Raw genomic sequence first — 18,354 nt, forward strand, 5'->3', positions numbered from 1 at the left:
TGCATGCAGTTACTGAATGGGAGATAGAGAGAGCAAATATCCCCATTCCTGTAACCACAGACAATGCACAAAACATTGTGAATGCCATCCGTATTACAGATGTCTTTGGACCACATATAGGCTGTTTTGCACACAGCCTGAATCTTGCAGTGAAGAAAGTTGTGTCCCTCAACTCAGTGTCACGCCTCCTAGGGAAGGTCAGAAAAGTGGTGACATTTTTCCGCAAAAGTACCACGACTCACAAAGTTCTGGCTGACAAACAGCTGATGTTAAACATACCACAACACAGACTGATCCATGATGTCACAACCTGCTGGAATACAGTACAGGACATGCTTGAACGGTATGTGGAGCAACAACCAGCCATTTACTATGCCATATTTGACAAAGCTGTGAAAAAGTCTGTGAGAGACATATTCATGCTGACTGACAGTGAGGAACTCATCCAGCTGCTTAACCCTCTCAAGAAAATGACAACTCTGATGAGCAGTGAATCAACTCCCACTTCACCCATGATTCTCCCACTCAAAACAATGACACTGAAATCCATGGCACCAGATCCTCAGGACAGTCCAACCATCCGGGAGGCCAAGTTAGCAGTCACCCGTGATTTGGAGCAGAGATGCACTGATCCAGATCTTCTAGACTACCTGCACGGGGCCACAGTCCTTGACCCAAGGTTCAAGTCTTTACCCATTCTTGATGAAGCCATCTGTGACCAAGTCTACAAGGATGTCACAAGTGAAATTATAGAGCATCAGGTATTTGATTATTAATTTTTTAAAATATATATTGTTATTGTTTGTTTTCATAATGTGAATTAAAATGACATAACTGATTTTTTTTTCCTTTTACAGTTTCAAGCAGTACAAGAAGGCCTAAGCAACGAGCAAGACCAGGCAAAATCAGTATCCCCTCCTCAAAAGAAGACTGCCATGTCAGAGTTATTGGGGATCTTCTCAAAACAGAGCAGCAGACCAAAGCATTTCCCCAAAAGACTGAGGAAGATGTTTCCTCATACAAAGCAGCTGGTGGCCTTAATGTGGATGCTGATCCTTTCCGCTGGTGGAAAGAACATCAGGTCATATTCCCCTACATTTTAAAGGTTGCACAACAGTACCTCTGTGTCCCTGGCATCTCCATAGCAAGCGAAACAGTCTTCTCCACTGCAGGTGACATTGTGAGTGCCAGCCATTCTCTTGATCCAGAGCATGTTGATATGCTCATTCTTTTGCACAAGAACCTCAACATAAAGACATAGATCTTTAACTGAATTGATGTTGCACTTTGTGTAATGTTTACATTTTTTAGACATTACCTATTTATAACTGAGGGATAGCAGTTCCTTTGTGCAGGTTGTATTAAAGGAGAATTTCGGTTGATTTAATCATGCAGCTTCATTGATCAAGCTACCCTTGACTTGCCAGTACTGAAGACGCGAACACATTTGGTCCAACCATTACAGGGCTCTGTGAATGCAATTAATTGGGTGGGTGAGTGAATACTTTTGGCAATATAGCGTATTTCATGTAACTCTTTTTTCATGTGACCACAGAGTTTTCTTCCAGAGGGCTTTTTTTGTCCATGTAATCAGCAAGAAACTTCAGTTGAGCCTTAGGGTGCCACGTCTGGAGCAAGGTCTTCTTTCTAACACAACAGCCTCTCATGTTGATGTTGATGTCATGTTGATGACTGTGGACACTGAGAGCTGTCTTCCAGCAGCTTCTAATTCATTGCAGACTTGCTTTTTGGTGTTTTTTGTTGACTCTTGACCATCCTGATCAATTTTCTCTCAGCAGCGGGTGATCGTGTTTTCTTCCTGATCATGGCAGTGACACCACTGTGCCATGCACTTTATACTTAACTGTTGTTTGTACAGTTGATCTTTGGACCTGTAACTTCGTGAATGTTTTTTGTGATGAAGTAGTTTGTGTGTCATTCATCACAGAAAAATGAGAGCTGTAGAGATCATTGGAACTGACGACTGCCATTATATACATGTTCTTCTCTTCTTCTAAAAGTGGATGTAAACTTTTGGCCGTGACTGTAATGTATATACGTATAAATACAAATATATTTATATATACACATATGTACGTATACACATACAGACATATTTACAAACTTTTGTTTTGCTCCAATTTTTCAAGAGTTGAAGTACAGAATCCAACAATCCATGTTCAATGGCCTTACCATAATCCCTCCACCACCACCTCTGTTCACAGCATTGACATTAACAAAACCACTTGACCACACGACGACTGCCATCTGCCCAGTTCATTGTAAACCAGGATTTATCCATGTAAAGAACACTTCTCCAAAGTTCTAGACACATCTGTAATGACAACCTACAGTCAGGTCAGGAAACTTTAGTCAGTTTTTGCAGAAATTCTTTGGTTGTGCAAAAACGACAGCAGTCAGCTAAACAACTGTAGTCAGGCAATCAGATGATCATGCAGGTGAAGAAGAAGGATGTGGAGGTTCTAGGGTAAGATGGTTACGCATACTCTGCAATTGTGAGGACGGTAGAATGTACTGTAGTCAGCATGCCTTAAAATGTGAGACATCTGTTGCATTTACATTTAGCAGATGCATTTGTCCAAAGCGACACACAATAAGTAAATGTGTCTCAAGAAAGAGGCCACAACATATCACCACTGATAAAGTAAAAAAGAAAATGAGAATTAGAACACATACAAGTGTATATACATTTTTTCGAGGTGAAGTCTAACCAAATGAGTGTTGAGTCTTTTGCGAAAGATGGAGAGTGGGTGCATGTGGTCCGACCAGTGTTTGGAGGAAGATGGATGCAGTTCTGTTGACGGCCTTGAAGGCCAGCACCATCATCTTGAATCTGATGCAGGCCACAACAGGAAGCCAGTGGAGGTCACGGAGGAGGGAGGTCACGTGGGACAATTTGGGTAGATTAAAAACAAAGTGCGCTGCAGTGTTCTGGATACAATGAAATGGTTTAGTCGAAGAGGTTGGGAGTCCAGCCAAGAGAGAGTTGCAGTAGCCCAGGCGGGAGATGACCAGTGCTAGGACCAGTAGTTGTGTTGCGTCCTACATGAGGAAAGATGACAAATCTGCAGGATCGGGCCACAGCAGTGATGTTGGGGGCGCAGGTCAGTCCAGCGTCAAGGATTACGTCCAGGTTCTTCACAGTCAAGGAAGGCAATACCATGACATCCTCAACAGTGAATGACGGGTCCATGCAAGGGCAGTCTTTCCCCGGGATGAAGAGGAATTCAGTTTAACAAAGGTTGAGCTTAAGGTGATGCACAGCTGTCCAAGCAGAGATGTCTGTAAGCCACTATGAGATGCATGTTGCAATGTGTGTATCAGAGGATGGGGGAAAGAGAGGAACAGTTGGGTGTCGTCTGCATAACAGTGGTAAGAGAATCCATGTAATGTGATTGCAGAGCCTAGTGGTCAAGTGTATAGTGAAAAGGGTCCAAATACTAAGCCTTGAGGGACACCCGTTTCCAGAAAGCAGGGTTTGGACAAGGAGCCATTCCATATGACCTGAAAGGTACGAATTGTCAGATATGATGTGAACGAGGATAGAGCAGAGTCGGCAATGCCATGTTCAGCCAACATGGAGAGGAGGATTTGGTGCTTGACTGTGTCAAATGCAGAAGATAAGTCGAGGAGAATGAGGACTGATGAGAAGGACAGGGCTCTGGTGGCACCGAGTGACTCAGTCACTGTGAGGGGGGGCCGACTCAGTGTAGTGAGCAGTCCTGAAGCCCGACAGATTAGAGTCAAGGAGGTCGTTTTGTGAGAGACAGGACGACGGTTGTAGATCTAATGCCACCTACAACTTCGGAGGAGAGAGGACTGAAACAGGTAAGGCCATCAGAGGTGAGGGTTAGGAGAGGTACTTTCTTAGTTAAGAAAGTTGCAAAGTCATCAGCAGTGAGGGAGGAAGGAGGGGGAGAGAAGAAAATATGGAGAAGAAGTCGATGAATTCAGATGAGTGCAGCTTCTCTAGGTGGATGCTGAAGTCACCCAGGCTACCGAGTGTTGTACCCTCATCACGGGAGCAACTTAGGAGGGTGTCGATCTGATCAAAAAAGTCACTGAGAGGATCGGTAGGGCAATAGATCACCACAATGTTGATCTTGGATGGAAGGGTGACAGAACTCCTTTTAGATAGAAAAAGCAGCACATTTGCTGCAAGGTAACGGTGGCAATGTGCCACCTTGTCTTTCTAAAAGGGAGGTGTAATATTCCTCCTTTTCCAAAAAGCTGCCACTTGGCCGTCACTGGGGTAGGCATAAACATGTGACGTGACGTGAAGCAGAAAGTTGGGCAGTGAACAGTGACAACAGATTTGTCTTCAAAATAAGAAGTTTACATTGCCCCCCATTGGAGTTTAGAACTGGGTTCTTAGCGGGGTTTTTTTAAATTGAAAGTAGCAACGATTCGTAGCTTGCTGCTACAACAACAAGCGGACACTACCAAACAACTACAGAGACCAAGGAGACGCTAGCAACTCCCGGATCTCAGCGGCTTTCCAGTTGCTTATCTAGACGTTCGCGGATGAAGTGATGGACTGACTGCTGTGATCAGCCGTTTCCTGGTTTTAACAGTGCAGGTCATCGACACCTTCGCCTATCTCACACAATTGCCAGCACATCGACATCTCCGATTTAGATAGCAATGGAGGCAGAAATAAGCATACCCTCCAAGGCGTCAAATTGGCGGGACCAAAACAGACCCCCAATTTACCGCTTTCTGTCTAAATCCGTGGACCTAGCCGCAAAAAGGACGGCCAATTGGTGGCTTATTGCTCTGTGTAAAAACAGCTACAGACAGTGTGGAATTCAAATGCAGATCACATGGGTGAGATGAGTATAGTTCCTCCTCCTCAACATGTTTGTCTCAGGGAGTGTGAGAATGAGTGGGCAGTTGAGAGGGCAGCTGCAGTGGCAGTGTTTTTTGGGGGGATACAGGTCTCTGTAAGGGCCAGGAAGTGAAGAGTCTGCAGGGAGGCATAGGTTGAAATGGTGTCCGCCTTCAACTGCAGACTGGCAGTTTCATAGCCCCTCTAGTACTTCAAGTTCAGTGCCAGTGGAGAATGTTGCGTAGCAGAGATCGGCTGGGTTACAGCATCGAGCAATGGGTCTCCTGTGGAATCTTCTCCAGTTTGATGTCCTGACTGGGACTCCCTAAGTCTTTTTTTGACAGTCTTTGTTCGGCTGTCTTGACGCTGCTGGTGACGCTATAGTGACTAGCCAGTATGTGCTGGATTTGCCACAGCTGACTTGGCTGAAACTGACTGATAACACTCAGCTTCAACAGTTTCACAACAATTTAAAAGTATCTATTAAAATATCTAGACAAGATTAAATGACATAGATATAATGTAAATGAACAGCAGAGTACTGGCTGCTGCTTTTATGCAGACTTTGCTAGGCATTGAAGCCTATTTGCCATAGTTGATAGTTGCATTGTGCCACGTGATCAAACTACATATTTCAGAGTGGCTTTTTACAGTGACAATCAGCATCTCGATATGCTACACCTGTAAGGTGGATGGATTATCTTGTTCACGAACACGTATTTCAACAAATTTGTGCTCAAATTCTTCTTTTATTTCAACTTGAAATATGGGAGCAAAAACAAACATTTACATTTTTGTTCAGTGTGTCTGTATGCACACACACACACATATATATGAATGTTACCTTCTGATTAAAAGGCCACTTGAGGAGTGCGTCGCTGTGTCCTCTCATCACCACAAAAAACAGGGACAAGTGGGTGCCACGGCCCGTCCCGTCACCATTCAAGTAGATCCGCAGACACATCTTGTAGCCATATTTACTGGTATAAAAGGCTGGAAAACATTATAGACCAATAAGGGGTAATGACATATTTTCCTCTTTGACAGAAATTATATTAAAATCAGTAATCATTAACAGATGCTTTAATTTGGGGGGAATATAACACAGAAGTCAGACTTAGGAAGTTGTTACCAGGAGAGAACATAGCGGGGGCTCTGCCAGCCACAGCGTCCTGCCTCTTCTTGGTGAAATCTGAGATCTTCCAGACAAAAATGCCGTCATATGTGGCTGCAGACATCTCTCTCATTTTCCCATCCATCTCCACAATAGACAGGTCTCTCAGACTCACTGTCCTTTCTAGCTGACGAACCTATATCACAGAAACACATGAACAAGACCGTTTACTTGCAAGCTGTCTTTGAGTCTGCAGCTCCCTGAATAGACTGCTGTTGTGAAATGTAACACATATGATGAACAATCACCTCGGCTAGCTTTAGGCAATTATTCCCTTGAGCTCAATATATGTAGGTAACATCGTGTTGATATGATCACTTACAAAATCACTTACAAAATATTTGCATTACATTATACAAGATGTTTTCAAAGACAAATTCATGAATTTATTTTTTCTTTTCAAAACATCTTGTGTGATGTTATGCAAAAGGATAATCCTTTGAAATTTTCCTGAAATTTTTGGTGCCTTGATATTCTCATTTCCCTTCAAGATCATTTAGATTGCAACCTAATCTCATGAAAAACACAGCTGGACTGCACAGGTCATGTCACATTTGTTACCTTGTTGCTGAGGATCTCGATCTTGTCCTGGTCCAGTCGGTGTTGGCGGTTGTAGGCCTCCATGGTGGTGCAAGAGTGCTCCATCTCTCTGTTGAGGACACATACGATGTTCTCGAAAGTGCTCACTTTGAGCTCTAGCTCCTGGCAGCGCCGATTCAGCTCAGCTACCTTGGTCTTTTCACTCTGGAGTTGAAGCTCCAGGGCAGCACCGAAAGTGCTTGGTAACGGGGTGAAGGAGGTGGCAAGGGTAGGGGCACATGCACCCTGCACGGGAGCTAGACCACCCCCCGCCACCTGGCTCATCTTCAGCTCCAGATCCCTGAGGGACTGGTGGAGCTCCTGCAGCTTGTGGCTGGCCACATCCAGGCTTTGGGGCTGCAAGCTCTCCAGGCTCACCTTGATGCCCATGATGAAATGCAGGAGAAGGTTAAGGTGCTCATATGAACACTGCCGCTCATGGTCATGGATCTTCTCTTTCTCCACCTTTGTGTCAAAGAGCGATACAAAAAGAAACACATTATAAACATAAACAACAGTCCTCCTCCATTTCAAACTAACAAATTACATTTAATGATTTATGAAAAACTGTGTGACACAAGAAGAAAATTGTAAAAGCATACAGCAACGAAAGAATGGAGCTCATAATGAATACACTCTACAAAGTATTCACCTCTTTCATTTTTTTTAGGTTTTGCTTAACCACACTGTCACCAAACAAAATAAAATAAATCTTGGATGTGAAACTGATCAAACAAATGTAGTACAAATATAAAACCTAAGCATTCAAACCCATTTACTGTGACAGATTTCTAAATCTTATTTTTAAGTTAAATGAAGACATGCCACATTTAATGCAGATGACCTCAGGTTAAACTGGCAACAGACAATCTGCATAAATATTGATTGCAACATGTAATGGCAGTAGGGAAATGACACCATCCACATGTAGGTTCCTGATAGACCTCACTTTCAATTTTTAGAGGATGAATGACAGTATGAAGGTTCTTTGTTTTCAAGGGTCAGGGTTAAAGTAACTTGCCTATGGAAGAGGCAAAGAATAGAAGGACGTGAGACAACCAGAGAGTTCAAAACCAGCATTCCTTCCATTACATCAGTAAGAAACAAAACTTGCCAACTCATTGAAACAACCGAGTGTTTCAAAGCAGGGATCAGGGTTTCTAGGTTTGGATCATTATGGTTGTTTTTTGCTTTGGACAGTAGCCAAGCAAAAAGCAGTAGCCATGTTGCTACCATGACTCATGATTAGTGGAAGTGACAGTTTTGATCTTTACTGAACGAAACTATTACAGTCATGATAATGCGACATTTGTTGGGGTCCGAGCCAAACAAACGTATTTTCTAACATCTAGAGAACAAGATTTGTAGACCAGGACATCAATGCAGCACTGCAGTGATCATGATTATGCTGTTTGTCACACATTTATTATTTTTTTAAAAACTTCTGTGATTTTAATATTGGTCTTGGCCAAATTTCTATTGTGATTTCAATTAATTGTGCAGCCCTGTAAAACAGTAACTTAGAACAAGCCCAGGTTAGGTGAATACTTTATATAGGCATTATGCATCCATACAAACACACTCAGACATCCAAGGGCTTCATACTGAACAACACAGGTTTGATTTACAGACATGACAATAAGATCTGTTGAATAATGTAATATCTTGGCAAATAAACGAAATATTGTCAATGTTACGAAGACTATTCCATCAATGTAACATAATTCATTTGTATCATAATATCTTAAGAAAAATCATGTTTCAGTTAAAGGTGCAATTTGTAAGATTTGGTCAGAATTTTAGTTTAAAACACTCAAAAAGTGAACTAACATTATCAACAGAGTGTGAAGAAACACCAGTGCTGATGTTATGTTAAATACTACTATGTACTGTTTTGCAGAAATGTCTACTGAAGTTAGCATGCTAACCAGCTAGCCCTGTCCCGTCCTCTCTCCTAATAACACTTTGTACCTCAAGAGGTGATAGTCTGATAGCTCCTTCAGTTTCAGCTCACAGTACACACAAGGCAAATTCCTACATTTCACAAACTCTCTTACCTTTTTCAGTCAACAAAATAAACTAAGGTCAAGTAAGGAAATACCCTTGCATCCATTTTCCTTATCAAAACAGAAAATACAACCGCACACTATCTTAACGCAACTTTCTTTCTTTACTCAGACCATGCTTAATTGCCAAACAGTCTTGGTTTGTTTTTTACACTGTTTTAACAAGTACTACATTCCTCTTGCTCCTGCTTCACATCTTTTCTGCCCCCCCCACCCAGCTGTGCCTGTATCCCTGTCATCAAACAGGCACCCGTCGGACTCAGAGGCTGCATTGATCTGACCGTGTTCACAGGGAAGCTACTGACCGTGGTTCCATTGCACACGGTGTCAACACCAACACACCGCTGTTGCTCTAGACTAATTAGCAAATGGGGCCACTAGCTGCTTGGCTAACTGAGTTACTAGCTTACAGCAGCTAGTACCTACAGCCAAAGATAGCGACTGCAAAAAGTATAGTGAGCAGCAGTCGGTGGTGATTATGGTGATACCCTATTTGTTTGCCAGGGTCCTTACACATTGCACCTTTATTCATCACTCTGAAAATGTTCGTTCAGTAAACTTAAAACTCATTCTATCTTATACATGAGAAAATGTGTTCGATCTTTCCAAGTAATTACATAGTCAAGAAGTTATTACATTAGCCATTGTTACACATATAGCAAATTATGACAAAAATGTCTACTTACAGACGTATCGCAGCCAACAACATGAAATCGGCATGGTGCTTTAAACTTACTGCAGAACTTAATATGGTCCACATACTGCAAAACAAAAAATTGAAGAAGCCAATGATCTATAGAATATGTTGTAGCTTTCGATCCCTAGCTAAATGGTAAATGAGATCAATTCAACAGAATTATGAAAAATCACTTGAAAAAAAATATCTAGGGTACCTTTTCTCTGGGGATCTTTTTCTTTGCACATCCTTCACATATCATTGGGTACTTTGGACAGATTTCATCATGGGCCTAAAAACAAAAAAAGAAGAGTCATTTTCAAGTGAGGGAAACATCTCATCCTGGGGCAGTTGCCTATGGTATGATTCCTTCACATTTGCACCTGCATTATAGTTATATACACAAGTGATGTTTATGCTCAAATGTCATCGCATGACAGTCTGTCAGAGTCTGGCACTCTGAGCACTCGCTCTCTCTCTCTCAAAAAAAAAGAAAATCTTCAGAGATAACATTTGCAAGAAACAAAAGTGATGCTGAGTCTAAAGATGAGTATATCTTGCCCGTGCCCTTTCCTGCATGTCATCCCCTCTCTTTCTCCGTATTTCTGTCTGTTTCACCGGCTGTTATCGAAAATAATAATGTCATCAAGACACAAAAAACTCTCCAATATTCAATAAACTGTATGTCAAAGCTGCTCCTTCAGTTCCATCTGCTGACTGTGTTGATAGATGAGTCACAGGGACTCCTGTTTACATCATGCAGTATCTTTGCCTCACATTCTCACATTTTAAACTCTTCCTCCCAGGCTGAAAAGGGTTAGCAATCTGAGCAAGCAATTACAGCAGTGTGTAAAATGACAGGGGCTTTGGTCAGCCCTCCTGTAACGATGATAACAGGATACAACTTGGATAATGTAAAGCCCCAGCCAGTGTTTTCAAGTAATAAGGAGTCAGCAATAAATACAAACCATACAACAAATTGTGAAGACAGAAAATTCAGTCAGTGGACAACTGGAGAAAGAGCACCACCTGTTATCATGAAACCAAAGCTCAGTCCTTACATCATGTTATGACTAAGAAAGTTACAGATTCTGAGGATGGCAATTGATGGTTGAATGCCTGAGAAAGCCAATAAGTGACCTCTAGTTTAGAACAGACAATAAATGGATATTGGATTTCCTCACAAGCAGACTCCAGAGAGTACAAAGTGGTAGTCACACATCCTCTACATTAGTGCTCATCACCGGGGCCCCCCAGGGCTATGTGCTCTGCCCCCTCCTGTTCACATTGCACTCCCAGTATGAGTATATATTGGGAGCGACTGCTCAATGTCAGCAAATCCAAGGAGCTGATTTTAGAAACATTTTTTAAAGAAAACTAAATTTGGAGCAAGATTATGGTCAACTTTTACAGAGGAGCAATAGAAAGCATTCTGACTGGAAACATCACAAACTGTCATAGTCCATGCATGACCAAGGACATGAAGGATCTTCAGCAGGTGATTAAAACAACATCACTGGTACCATCTACAAAGCATAGGTGAAGCGAGATGTCTGCACTGAACCCAAAGGATACTAAAAGACAATGCCCACCCAGCCATAGTCTGTTCACACTGCTGCCATCTGACGAAAGATACATAAGTATCTGCTGCCACATCAAAAGAATACAGAGGAGCTTCACTCCCCAAGCTGTGAGACTCCTGAGCTCATCCTCAACACCCCATTGTCTAAAATGGATGCAGCAGGACTCGAAGGATTCAACATTGTTTCGTTTTTTTAAACCATTGTGATTACAAAAAAAGACAATAAATGTAGCTCGTACCTTGTACAACAGTTAATCACAGAAATGTATCATCATACATTGCTCATAACATCAGTATCTATAAGTCTGTACTAAAGTTGACACGTATCATGCTACAACATTACAGTACATTACAGTACATTACAATATATCCCTGAAAGTCTTAAACAAGCACAATGTCTGAACAGTTCTTGACCTCAATAAAACAAAGAAATCTGACCTTGATGTTCTTTAACAGGAAGGGTTCTTTGCAGTATTTGCAGTTGAGCGTCCTCTCTGGACATTCTCTCTCGTTGTGGCGCTCCTGTTCGTTGGCTCTCATCAACTCTTTACAGGAAGGACACAGGATGATCATGAAGTCACAGTTGCCCTCATGGTTAGCCTGCAAGCGACCAACAAATAAACTTTTCAACATTTTATCTAATGTTGAATTATTAATGGATGAACGCGGGTGCTGGTGTGTTTTTTCTGACAACTGTGCACTGCAAAACAATGAAATAAAATAAAATCTAAAAAACATTTACTGCTAGAAACTTTTAGTAAGAAGTAGACATGGTGCAGAGAAGACACAGTCCAAAGTGTGCTTATATTAGATGAAGCGTGATGACAGTAGTGTTCATTGTGATGTCTTTAAATGTATCATTTCAACGAATTATAGAAATACTAGCAATACACTGACACATCTTTCTGCAAAACATGGGCAGCCCCTGCCGACACATCCTCACCCACACACACATTCATGTACACCACCCAAAGACCGAACCACGACATCTGTCGTTATGTTATCTATCTATACTGTCATTATATTCACATACTCAGATCTGTTCATGATCCACTGACTCTTTAGCAACAACACATTGCTGCTTGTCATATTGATCATGAAGGTGATGACAGTCGATAGTATATGGCAGTGGTGTCAAGCTGATCCAGTAAAGGGCCATGTGGCTGCAGGTTTTCATTCCAACCAAGCAAGAACACACCTGATCCAAGGTGAACCTTTAAGAGCACAAATGAAGTCATTTGGTCCTTAGGATCTTGATTGGTGTCTTGATTAATTTAACCACAGCAGCAGTTGCCACGGTGATAGCAAGTGCAATTTTATTCTACAATAAACACTCTTTAAACAGAAGAGCAGCTGGTGTTTCTGTTTCCACTGCAGCAAAACAAACTTAAAGGAATCCACAATCATCCTGATTTAAAGCTGCACAGAGAGAACAGCAGGGCACAGTGAAGTTGGTCCCATGCTGACAAGTTGGAGGTGTGGAGGCTATCACCTCAAGCTCTGCTTCTAACAGGCTGTTCACACTTTGCATCAACATGTGTCCTGAGTGATCACTTGGGGCTCAGACCACATTCAAGGTGGTCTGGGCCATATTTGACAAAGTACTTTCCGCAGTGTGTATGCGTATGTCCCAGGCCACATCAAAAGACCACCAACACAACTGATATCCCCTGTAAAACAAGAAGAAGAAGCCACAACCACAGGTAGAATAGATTACACACTGTCTGATGTCCATGGAGTTGTTCCATGTTTGGGCTCTCTTAACCTGCCAATTCAACTGATCCAACTAATAACCACAATATCCCCAGACTCCTTTATAAATCATGATTTTAAGAGTCGTGAGTGGGGAGAAACTTGTACCAGCCTGTCTTCTTCTGTGTCTAAACAGCATCTTACCTGTCAGCATTTAGCAGCTGTTTGAACACACCATTTATACTGATTTCACTATTTAACATCCAATGTATTTAATTACTTTTATTGACAATAAACATTACCTACTTTACAAATACAGTAAACATGAATCAATCTGGCTACTTCTTTGACGCTTTTGGAGAACGTCCGAACACCCGTTTATGAAACACAATAAAGTTTTGTGAATTTTTCAGCTGCATGAAACTCTAGAAGCGCTGTCATACGCTGTATGACAAATTCGTAACTATTTGGGCCTTCTTCTTCTTCTTCATCAACAAAAGTTATACACAAAGATATTTCTTTGAGTAAAAAACATGCCCATTTGTTCCACTGATGTACGTGTTTACATGCATATAGAATGAGGGAGTGAGATCAGATCACTTGGGGTCACTTGAGATGATCACTCAGAACAGATGTTGATACCAGGTCTATATTCCCTCAAACAGCTCACTGTGGATGCTCCTCACTCTTCCATTATTCCCTGAAATATTTAGAACTGATCCTCTGACAAACATTTCTGCTGAACGACTGTGGTCATACAGGACACTGGGTTCATGTGACCCCTTCACTGTAAAGTCACTGTGTTTCACCAGTGAAACATTTTAATGTGAATTAGCACCAGCAGAGAACGTTGCATTCACAGTAAATTAATCCAACTCTGCTACAGTAAACCAAAGATAAAACTATGGATTATATACTGTATTGTACTCTATGAAATTTGAGTAAAGAGTCATTATCATTATCATTGATGGCACATATAAACAAGTGCAAGAATTGTGAAACCGCAGGCACACACACAAACCACTCCACAGTCTCAAATGGCCAAATATGACTGGGAGCAGGTATTCATTTCCCAGGCTGCTTTGCATGCTGGTGCACCTCAAATTCTTTGATAGTTCCCGTCCATGTGCATCCCTCATTTGGACAGACAGCTGCCAAGGCCTCCACTTCTCTCCGAGCTGCGTTGTCAGGGAAAGCCTGCATGGAGAAAAGGAGGTTGTTGTCAGTTGTGGTCTGGTTTGTGTCTACAGTTACAGTGTGAAGGGGACTGTATTTCAAAGGATCAGTTTACTGAGGATCAGCATACTTGGAGTGTACTTTTCTCTCCTGGCTCCAATTTGCTGCACATGTGGTCATTTGAGGGACAAAGAACTATAGCTTTTCCATCTTTTGTCCACACTGACAAGTCATAGAGCAGTCACAAAGTTTTTATGTTGTGTTGGCACTATATTCTGAAAACAAACAGTGATGTTATAGTGCAGACTCTCACGTTTCACATCCAGGAAAATGTTGGCTCTCCACACCTGAAACCAAAAATACTAAACCTGTCCAAACTCCTCTCTGAAATAACGACTCATCATCATGGTGAAGCAACATTACGTAACTTACCTTAAAAGAACAGCTTCAAAATCATTTGAATGTACAGTGTCTTAGGGTGTAATAGGGTCAACGGTGTCTGACAAATTGTTACTGACCTGGATTTTGTATTTACCACAGTGGCGTCACATTCAGAAACTGTGGGGGATGCCAACTCACACAAAATGCCACTTTCTACATGTTGCTTTTACAAACTAGGGATCTTAAGAGCATAATATTGCTGTATTAAAATTATTGTGGGCATAATAAAATGTGGGCAAAAGATACCATGTAGCATAAAAAATGTACTTACACCACCTTGCTTGAGAATGGAGGTGGGTTCCTCAAATAAGTCTTCTTTAATGCAAGCGCTGCATTTCTGTGGTCCAGAACTTGAATGGAGGAAAACACATATTTACTGTTATACTGTACCATGTAGCCAACAAAACTGCTTCTTAATATACCAACACTTTGTAAAACAATTGCAGAATGTAATAATCCTACTTGACATTTATTCAATTGAAAACAGTGCAAAGACAATGTATTTATTTTGTATTCCATCATCTTTAACTTCAAGAACTTGTCATCTTAACATTCTTTTCAAAGAAAACTGTCATCACATTTAATTCATGGAGTCTGTTTCTTCTAAGTGTATGTGTGTGTGTGTGTGTGTGTGTGTGTGTGTGTGTGTGTCTGTGTGTGCGGCATGCGTGTGTGTGTTTAAGTCCATCAAGTTCACTCCTGACCCTAGGATCTGAACTCAAGGTGATATCTACTGTGAAGACAGTGAAATGTAGTTGAAAGCTCCAATACAGCGAGTGAATGATAGGGAGCTGAGATCAGCTTGTCGATTACTCACTGATCAAGCCATTAAGTCATTTTGGGTTTGTTGGTTTGTTTGTTTGTTTGTTTGTTTTTAAACTGTTTGTAGAACAAAACTGTTCTGTATAGCTGTGGAAAATGTGAAAATGTTCCTGATATTTTATAGACAAGTCTGCTGAACAATTTATTGAGAAAAAAATATCTGCAAAGTAATAATAATGGCTACATTTACAGACTTATAAAGATACATTTGTCTATTTGCCACTTTATCTAACAGGCAAGCTTCTGACCAAAAGGCCAGCCGTTCAATCCCTACAGGATAAATCTGGGTGGGGAAAATGCCCCACCCCCATTATCACCACTAAATGTCCCTTGAGGAAGGTACTTATCCCCAACCACACCAGTGGAGCTGCTCAGTGGCCACAGATCAGCCTGTGGTTGTACTGAGCAGCTTCCAGGTGTGAATGTGTAACTGTGTGAATGTGATCAGGGCATTCAGGAATAAAGAGAGCATTGCTCGCAGTGAACCTTCCCTAGAATCAATAAATGTTGAAACATACAACAGATATTCAGGAAATAATTTGGTAAAACTCCAAGTTGTCTATTGTAGCAGTTGGTCACATAACAAAAAACACAGAGACATACACAGAAATAAAACTGATTACTGAGAGAGATGTGAAAACACAAGAATAATGTGTTTATGTGTTTATATTGGTAGCATTAGTCTTATTACTGTAAATCCCTGTTTATATCCAGTTGGTCTGTAATCAGTTACCATACTGCTCAGTATACTACATGACCAGATTACCGTACCAAGGTGCCCCTGGAGAAAAGTTACTTTTAAGCCCCTGTTAACATCGACATGTCCCCAGAATCCAGCCAGCACTATAAGATGGGACTATTACTGACTTTCTGTGTGTTGCTTAATTGAGGGGATTTTATCAAATATCCATTTATTTAGGAATATAAGATAGAAGATTCATTATCAAATCACAATACAATACAGGGTTAAACAACAAAATGTTTGCAATAGTTCCTTTACACTGCTGACAATATAAAATTATGTTGTAAAAATAAAAAATATATATTATTTATGAATACTTTTGTATCTGTTGTCAGATAGCAGGGTGAACAGACTGTGTCCGGGTTGGGTGTTGTCTTTTAGTATCTTTGGGCTCTATGCAGACATCTCACTTCACAGAGGTCACTGATGCTCTGTAGACAGTACCAGTGATGTTCTGGGTGGTTTTCATCACCCGCTGTAGAGCCTTCCTGGCCTGGCCTGTGTTGAACCATGCCAGGTTTCCTCTTAAATTTCATTAGGAAGTAGAGCTACAAGTACAGCTATTTCTAAACATCCTCTACCATTTTGGAGATGTGTCATGTCCATGTCAGGTTGATTCTTAGCCACATAAAAATATTATTTTTTCCTTCACCTCAGCTTCGCTGATGTAGCTAGGAGTGTCTGACTTTAGTTCCTTTTCTCAATGTGGATTATGTGAGCATACTGTAGTTGCTGTCTAGATTTAAAAAGAGGACAATCAACGAAGGAGAGTAAGATCGTCGGTTCTGTAATCAGGGTCGCAGCTACAATAGAAAGTGATCACGACTGGATTTACACTAAAGCAACTGGATTTTTTGGCCAAATGTAGACCAGCTTGAATGAGTTACCCTAAAATCTATAACACTTCGATTGTGGGACCTGAGAAAGTTCATCCTATCTATCTATCTATCTATCTATCTATCTATCTATCTATCTATCTATCTATCTATCTATCTACCTACCTACCTACCTATCTATCTAATGTTTGTGTGTATTGTAATCACATAGGCCTTCTGTACTGCACTACATACTTATATAGACACACATCACAGACAGTGAGACTCCTGACAGGTCTGTCAGTCAGGTCAGTCTTAACGCCTATCAGAAAATGCCCAGTTTGGTGTCGACGGTAAAGTGTACACAGTGACAGGAATAAACTGGAAAGGCTTCACAGTTACCGGAGCCTCTCGTACAGTTGGCTTGTACACTGACCTCACACTTGGTTTATACAACACAGTCATCTTTAAAACATCGACATTTGCACTTTCTGCTCTGGCAGAGGTTAACGGGACTTCACAACGAGGACACCTGGCCAACCCATCACACTAGTTGAGATGTCATTAATATCCAGTGGTGACTGTTGAATGACCTGTATGCCGAATTTTACAGTGGGTCGTTACAGTCTTCACAGCCTAACTTGTCTTTGTAGTTATACACAGCCTTACCTGTGACAATAAGCAGGACGTACAGCCATAAATTGAACAACCTTTAAGGGAGCATTGGTGACAAGCTCTGACTGCTCACACAGGCTACACATCTAGCTAGCTCGCTGGCAACCATGACACTACTCACCTCACAATTTTGTTGAAACAGAACGAACAAAAGCGGTGACCGCATTGAGCTTGCAACGGCCTTCTCAGTATTTTCTGGCACGAATTGCACAGATGCTTGTCTTCCAGACTGTTGGCCAGAATTTTCTTTGGGAAGCCCGGTTTGTTGCCTTCCAGGGAAGATGGTGGAGACGGTTCCTGTGCAGCCATTATTCCCCTTGAACAATATCGGGGTACTCAGCGGGGTGTGTTCAAGACAGCAAACAAAGCTGAACGTAATTTTAGAATTAATCGCCAGCAGTGACTCATTGCTCTTATATAACCCATTAAAATATGTATTCCTACATATGTAAAGAACACATAACGATGAATGATCTTCATATGAACAGACAAGTGAAACCAGGCGCTTTCATGTGATAAAAGTGACAGCTGAGGATGCTATGTTCACTTGTAGGTTACTACTTCTACCGCTAGGCGCCGCAAGCCGGAGAGAAGGGCATCGAAGAGAGTATCATCCCGTGGTATCACCAGGAAGCGAGCTGCGCTGGGTTGGACACCATGACACCACAGCTGCAGCAAGTTAGCCAGTACACTCACTCTGTCTTCAAAATAAAAGCGGGCTTGTTTTTGTGATAGGCTTTGGGATGTGTAATGTAATGTAGTGAACGGGATCTTGTGTTCACTACACAGACAAAACAAATGTTTATACCCCACATCCATATTTGCCCATTTTAGAAATCAGTAATCAGACCAGTGGCCCCTGTTTGTAACACTATGTGTTTGCAAATGATAGATGGGAGTGACTTCTCCTTCAGTATGGGTATTGAATTAGCTGGCTGAACTAGCTATGGCATGTTCAAGGAGCCCTGTAGTAGCCCAGCTTTTGCAGTGGCAGCACTATCATTTCTAATTGCAGTTGTTTGGGTAATTAATGAAAGGTTAATCCAAACTACACTATACAAAACA

The 18,354-nt window shown here is 41.5% G+C and overlaps 1 protein-coding gene across 2 annotated transcripts in view; it reads right to left on the reverse strand.

Annotated features, from left to right (window-relative positions):
- traf2a (Tnf receptor-associated factor 2a) overlaps positions 1–17,942 on the reverse strand; it is a 28,500-nt gene extending 10,558 nt beyond the window's left edge. The window contains exons 1-9 of one of the 2 annotated variants that reach the window (XM_037098937.1): positions 17,411–17,598; positions 14,507–14,585; positions 13,717–13,815; positions 11,365–11,526; positions 9,562–9,636; positions 9,355–9,429; positions 6,585–7,067; positions 5,982–6,159; positions 5,694–5,842 (exon numbers count right to left, since the gene is read on the reverse strand). In XM_037098937.1, the coding sequence (XP_036954832.1) occupies positions 5,694–5,842; positions 5,982–6,159; positions 6,585–7,067; positions 9,355–9,429; positions 9,562–9,636; positions 11,365–11,526; positions 13,717–13,815; positions 14,507–14,585; positions 17,411–17,598 (1,488 nt within the window). Of the gene's footprint in view, positions 1–5,693; positions 5,843–5,981; positions 6,160–6,584; positions 7,068–9,354; positions 9,430–9,561; positions 9,637–11,364; positions 11,527–13,716; positions 13,816–14,506; positions 14,586–17,410 lie in introns of both variants that reach the window. The other variant, XM_037098939.1, reaches the window with a different exon arrangement.
- Positions 17,943–18,354: the final 412 nt, after the last annotated feature.

The sequence above is a fragment of the Acanthopagrus latus genome, chromosome 5 (assembly GCF_904848185.1).
Source record: "Acanthopagrus latus isolate v.2019 chromosome 5, fAcaLat1.1, whole genome shotgun sequence".
Lineage (NCBI taxonomy): Eukaryota > Metazoa > Chordata > Actinopteri > Spariformes > Sparidae > Acanthopagrus > Acanthopagrus latus.